At 51.4% G+C, this 6,764-nt stretch overlaps 1 protein-coding gene across 1 annotated transcript; it reads left to right on the top strand.

Moving 5' to 3' along the window:
* Positions 1 to 991: 991 nt before the first annotated feature.
* LOC128273936 (uncharacterized) lies at positions 992 to 1,842 on the top strand. The gene is made up of 2 exons (XM_053012009.1): positions 992 to 1,454; positions 1,541 to 1,842. The coding sequence occupies exons 1-2, from the start codon at positions 992 to 994 to the stop codon at positions 1,840 to 1,842; spliced, it is 765 nt and encodes a 254-aa protein (XP_052867969.1).
* Positions 1,843 to 6,764: the final 4,922 nt, after the last annotated feature.

The raw sequence follows: 6,764 nt of genomic DNA on the forward strand, positions 1-6,764 counted from the left end.
CCCGAGCAAGTCGCTTGGGTCGGAATGCTCACCACATGCGTGAAAACCTCCCGAGTTCCGAGTGCCGCAGGGACGCGCGAGTTGAAAAGGCAAAACGTTAATTATTCATCGTCCCGTCCGCTCCGGTACTGAAGGGCACCGGGGGCCAGACGTCACCCCGACGTGGACCGGAAATTTTCACCAACCGCACCACCGAAGGGCAACGGAGACTGAGAGAGAGGGGGCAGGGGGAAAATGGTGGGGACAGAGCGGAACAGCGCCATTGGCGCGCGAAGAAAATGAAAAGTTCCATTCCTATTCGGGCTTCACTTTTTTCTTCCCGTGCTCGGGCCTCGCGAGGCTATCATAATACACTCACACACATATGCAAACGAAGGCCACATCTGGCCGTGGCCGGCTGGACCAGGCTGGTCCGGGGCAGAACACGGGCCACGGGGGGTCAGCCACTTCGGCCGCGTGGTTTCTACCATCACCACCACCAGCACCACCACCAGAACGCGGGGATCAAACTTTTCCCATCGCGGAAAGCGAAAACAGCCCCCCCGGATCCACCCCCTTTCCTTCCGCCCTCCGTGGGGTCGAAGGCGCGAGCGCACGAAGATCGCGACGCGCTCGACGCGACGTGAACTTTTCCCGACGGTCGGGCTCGACGAAAGCGGCGCCGGCAGGAGAATGCGCGCCAAAGAGAGACGGCGCGGCACCGCGCGTCCGGATGGGGAAGCGAACGCCGCAAACGCCGCGTCTCGCTCGCGCACGCTCCGCGGCGGGAAAATCCACTCGCGTATAAAGGTGCCGCCGGGGCCCGAGCTCAGCATCAGTGATCCGGCGACCGACGCGCAGCTAGGAGCAGCTCCGAGCAGAACCCCACAAACACAGCAGACCCTCCTACCCGTGCGCCCCCGCCCCCCCGTCATCCGTTCCGTGTGCAAAGTGTCGGTTGTTGTTGCGAAAGTTCCAAAGGACATTCGAGACAGTGTCGATCCCGTTCGAAATGGCTCCCGTGTTGCGTTCCGCTGTGTTGGTGCTCGGCGTGGCGGTGGCGGTGGTGATGGCGGCCAGTGCGACCCCGGCCGACCAGGACTACCAGAGCCAGGGGCTGCGGGCCGCCCTCCGTGTGTACGACGAGTGCTCGCGGGCGGACAGTGGCTTCGGGCCGTGCCTGAAGAAGCGTGCGATCACCTTCATCGATCGGCTGTCGCGCGTCGACACGCTCAGCGTCGGTGACGTGCGGATCGTGCGCAACGAGCGGTCAGCGACGGGGGCCGACTCGGCCGCCAAACCGATCCTGACCGAGGCCGAACTGGAGCAGTCGCTGCCCCGGGGCCTGGAAGCCCGCGACGAAGCCCTCACCGCCATGCTGCTCGAGAAGGTCGCCGGCATCTTCAGCAGCCGCACCGTCCAGGTGACGCTACCGAAGCTGTCCAGCGAGGAGCTCGGCCGCGGACTAGAAGAAGGTACGCCCCAGCTTCCCTCCCCACCCAACCCCACCAAACCCACACCAATGTTCTCGTTTCTCGATTCCACCCCAAAAATTCGACAGGCCGCGGCAAAATGAAGAAGATGATGAGCATGATGATCATGGGCTTTATGATGAAGATGGCCGCCATGGTCCCGGTGGCGATCGCCGGCCTTTACCTGCTCGCCGGCAAGGCGCTCATCGTGTCGAAGATCGCGCTCCTGCTGGCCGGTATCATCGGGCTGAAGAAGCTGGTCGCCAGCAAGCAGCAGCAGCACGGTAGCGGCTGGTCGAGCGGCGGCTCCGGCCACGGCGGCTGGGACCGCCGGTCGGCCGACGCGGCCCAGAACCTGGCCTACGCCGCGTACGCCAAGAACCAGGCATGAGGGGGGGGGTCCTTGGACGGACTCGGACACTAGCCGCCGCACCACCACAGACAGAGACAGCGTAGAGACAGCGTATTTATTTATTTATTTAAGTTATTTAAATTATTGAGAGACGTCGTTCGTGTGCCCGGCCCTGCCCTGGTCCCATTGCAATCCACACCACTCCAGCAGTAGGCCCTACATAGGCCCCTTCGGCGGCCCTTGGAGCGTCCCCCTTTTCGGCGCGTCTTAGCCCGACTCAGCACCTCTTGTGACACATTGGCCACCGTCGTCAGCACAGCGCAGCGCAGCGTACCTGAATCTACATACAATTGTGCCTTCCATTGCCCCTCTCATTCACGGCCCCATTCCGGCCCTTCTTTCCACCCCCTTCTTGCGGTTCACTAGAGCCCTTCTGGCCCTTTCGTACTTTCTCTTTCTTATCCGTCACGATATGCGTTACCATTTTCCCTTCTATCTCTCCCTCTCTTCCTCTCCCTCTCTCTCTCTCTGTCACTTTCTGTCTCTCCCTCCTTCTCCCTCTCTCTCTGTGTTCTTGCCATTATGGTCCTTTCTATCGCCCTCTGTGTATCTGCGCGCAAGTGCGCTCCTTAATCATTTCTATTGCCACCCCATTGCGACGGCGCACCACCCCATTGTCACGCTTTGGCTCTCTCTCCTCCCACGTCTCACGGTCCCGGACCTCGATCCCACCCGCGTGCCAGCTTTCACCATCCTTCCCGTGCCTGCCGGAATTTTCCGGCCCACAGCCGTTTCCACCCGTTCGAAATTTTCCCCACATTTTCCCGAACCATTGTGTCGCTCGCCGACCGACCGGCCTGTGGGTCAGTGGCACGAGTGCACACGCGAACACCCCACATTTTCCACATTCTGCTACCAGGTTAAACACGCACGCACACACACACAGACGGTGGAAAACAATGGCCACCTCAGAGTCAGGGCCAGGGCCACATTGAACGATACGACTTCCGGACCTCCGGCTCAGACCGAAACACAGACCGATCCCACATGCGAGCACACACAGAAAGTCACACAAACACGCGAAGCATAGAAATGTGAACCACAAAATTACCTCTGCAAAAAGGCGCATCCCCGCACACAATAGAGTGAACCACATGTTGAAGGCGAAGGAAGCGAAGGCGAAGAAATGAAATGCAATCTCCGACCAAGAAGAATTACAGGCACGCACCGCGCGTGGACCGCCTTTTTACTGCGTTCGCTCTCCCCGAAAGAAAGAAAAGTCCCCCACCCCTGGTGGTTCGGAAAATTCGGAACATCCCAAAGAGTCCGAACGGAACCACGCGGCGCAAACGGGGGGTTCAATGGACACGCCGGGTCGTGCGCGGGACGTGGGCGCTAGAGTTGCCACTCAATTACGGCGGCGACGGGGGGCCCGGCTTTTCCACGGCGCGACCGACTTTTTCTCACCGCCAGCATCGCAAAAAGACCTCAAATCAGGGCGACCGGCCGAAGCGTATGTCTGCGAGTTACGCGTTAATTATGCTCCTGTGGGTCGCCCGAAATTGCGGATCCCTCGTTCCCGGAAGTCGCGGGCTTCGCTGATCGGGGTAAGACTGGGTCTTTGTAGCTTCCGAAATATCGATCGAATTCCTGCGCGATGGTGGTCCCCGACGGACGGGCGGGCGGACGGACGGGTAGAATCGCGGTGTGGCTAAAGGCGAGATCGTTACCGATCGGTTTCCCATTACGGGCCCTCCCCCCCTAGAACCGTTAATGCGGCGTTACGGCAAAAGATTCGATTACAGTAAATTCCCCATTTAGCACCCGGTAGCACCCTTTTTTTCGAAGTGGCGCCCAGCAAATCGGGATGTGGTCGTGAAATGGGTGCCCATATCTAGGTCAGCGTTCGGCGAAATCTGTTATGGCCGTGGCGTGACCGGCGAGACCATCTTCAGCGAACCTGCGCACTGCGCGCAAAGCGTGGGTCCTAACGTTCCGACTAACGAGCATTTGCTCGAACTAAGCCGACGCATTTCACACTTGGGGTAATCCATCATGCATCGCTGCAACTAAGGACAGATTGGAACGAACGAGCCAATAGTAACGGAACCAACACAGTTCCAATTCGGTGCAACGTTTAGTTGATGTCGGAAGATCGGGTGGTAGATAAAGGCACCCATGAACTAAAGATGATTAAACAAAACTGAGATTTTGCAAGTACAATCAGAGTTTCTCACCTACCGACACTGAGAACGGCTCATGCCTCGAACAAGCTACAGACCGAGCGCGAACTTCAATTGCAAACACAAAATAATGAAGCCAAGCATCAACGGAGTGTGGTTGAAAACTTACAGGAATATCTTAGAATTATGAGATCTTGCTAATAAGCATGGAGCATTCACGAGCACATGTTCAACTCTACACGGCTGTGCGGTTTGATGGCGTTGCATCCACTCATTTTGTTTTGATTAGTAGAAACATATAAACACGAATTAAACAACGAAACAACTGCTGAGGAAGTGGATCCTAGAGAGATTTATCGTCGTTGTTGACAAAACACGCAGCGGACTTCCGTTCACTGCCTCAGACATAACACGTCACAAACTAGTCAATGATCTAGTCATTCTGTTTCAAGCTGACTGGTCGCCAGACGCTCAACAGCGTATCGCAAACTAAATTGGAGTATGCAACGAACTTTTTTCTGACTTTTGACACATTTCGGTTGCTGTCTCGGCCCCAACTTGTTATGTAACAAAATGTTATTTTTCAAATGCTCCAAAGATGCAGGCTTGTCAGCATAAACACGATCTTTTGCTCGATCCTTACAAGAAAAAGTCCAATGGTGTCAAATCGCAATGTCTTGGTGGCCAATTGACATCACCAAACAGCGCAAAATTATACGCCCCTCAAAGTTCTCGCGCAGTAGATCGAACACCGCTCGTGTTGTGTGGCTCGTTGCCCCATCTTGTCAAAATCACATATCTTTCAGGTCCATATTTTCAATTGCAGGCCAAGAAAATGACTCGGAATTGAAAGTAGTGGTCCTCTCTTCTTCGTTTCCGAAAAAATAGGCTCCTATGACGCCGCCAGCCCATAATGTGCACCATAAAATTACCTTTTCTTGATATAACTGCCCCTCTTCAATCGATTGAGGGTTTTCAGTGCCCCAGATGAGGTAATTTGGCTGGTTTACGTATCCGCCATGTGAAAAATGGGCTTCGTCGCTGAAGAAAATTTTGCTAAAAAAATTAACATTTTCGAATCTCTAGTTTTGTAACAAGTTTTATATTATTAGCAATAATAATAATTTTGATCATTTATTTAATGTGAACACATTTTTGTGTTGTTAAACGATTAACTTTTTAAAATAACAGACATTCAACTAAACGTTTGACACTTGGAATAGACAGATATACTCGTATTCGAAAACTGCAAAGTGCCCTCTAATTTCGAAAGTGCAAAATGGACGCATATTTGCAACACATATCATCAGCCCCTCGTAGTAGCACAGCTAATCAAAACTGCCGAAACAAAAACAGAAGCAGGAACTCACTGTAGAAACTGATACATTAATGAAACAGTCGCTATAAAGGAATGAAAGCCAAAGCACATATTTAACTCAATAAGTGACGAAAAATTGTTATACGTACGACAAAGAGTAAGTAACGGGGCATGATCACGGAGTTCGAACTAATGGTTTTCGTTTAAGGAACTACTTATTATCCATATACTATTTAATAAACTATTCACTATCCAGCAGAGAACAACTCAAGCAACGAACAGGGCATTTGCCATTACATTTGCTTGGGTTATTGTACGGTTACCTACACAGTAAACCCTTCTAACGCCAACATCGCTGTGTGCATCTGGTGTTCCCCGTTAACCTATTTCGACGCAAGTCAATCCCACGTGCTACTTCGAATCGCGAACCATATAACGTGTGGAACAATAATTATATGCCAATATCTTTGGAAAATGATCTTAGAATAAGCTTAGTAGTAACAGTTCGTTGACAAATACCATTTGGGGTTGCTATCAATATTAATTTTTTCTTTCGTGTCCCCAAAAGTTCACCAAATATCTATATTACGATTTCCTTTTCCATTTGTAGTTGAATTTTCGGAACTTTATCATGTTTTGTTCATTTTAAATTGTTCTTTATTATCATTAGAACGGACAAACCAAATTGTATCCGCTTGAGCGGCACCAGACACGAAAGCGCCTAAATGCAGGCAATATGCTTCAACCGAGCAGCGTGCAATCGAACGGATCAAACATATTCAACGGATTGGGTCAGCATATTAAAGGATTTGGAAGCATTTTCTTACATAAAACATAAAAAAAACTGTAAAACAGATAACGGATAAACTAGTTCTTAATCTTGCGTATGTTTGCCCATACAACCCTAGCTTAATAAAAACTTTAACAAACCGATACGAAGACGAAATACAGACACAGTTCCCAGATACAATTCCTAAGATGACGAGTTACATAGACAGTAAGGCTGGAGACGTTTGGCCAGGAATACGCAGGAAACCGAAGCGTTTTTTTTTATTCGAAGCCAAATTAAATGATAGACAGCTATATTTAATTCTACCTTTTATTGTAATTCGTAAAAGCAAGTGTAAACATTGTTCCCCACCATTTTTCTTCATGTTTTATGATTTTTTTTATGAATACCAATAGGTTTCGCTCGATTGCGCTCAACCGCATGCAAACGAGTTGAACCCGTGTCTGCTAATGGGACGAAATGGCGTCTTATTCAATGAGTATCGTCTATCGCCTGTCAGATGCTTATCTCAAATATGGGCAGTTTGTGTCGATGGCATACTGCTCACCGGCCAGCACACCGGCCATTCGCAGGGCCTCCCACCACACAGCCCCCACTGGTTGAGCAATCGGGCTATTGCAAGGAAGTTCCGGTTCAAATTCCAAGAACCTATGTACATACTACTCTCCAC

This window comes from Anopheles cruzii, chromosome 3, assembly GCF_943734635.1.
Source record: "Anopheles cruzii chromosome 3, idAnoCruzAS_RS32_06, whole genome shotgun sequence".
Taxonomy (NCBI): Eukaryota; Metazoa; Arthropoda; class Insecta; order Diptera; family Culicidae; genus Anopheles; species Anopheles cruzii.

Coding starts and splice junctions, on each gene's coding strand:
- LOC128273936 (XM_053012009.1), top strand. CDS start 992: ATGGCTCCCGTGTTGCGTTCCGCTGTGTTGGTGCTCGGCGTGGCGGTG. Junction 1,455..1,540: donor CGGCCGCGGACTAGAAGAAG/GTACGCCCCAGC, acceptor AAAATTCGACAG/GCCGCGGCAAAATGAAGAAG.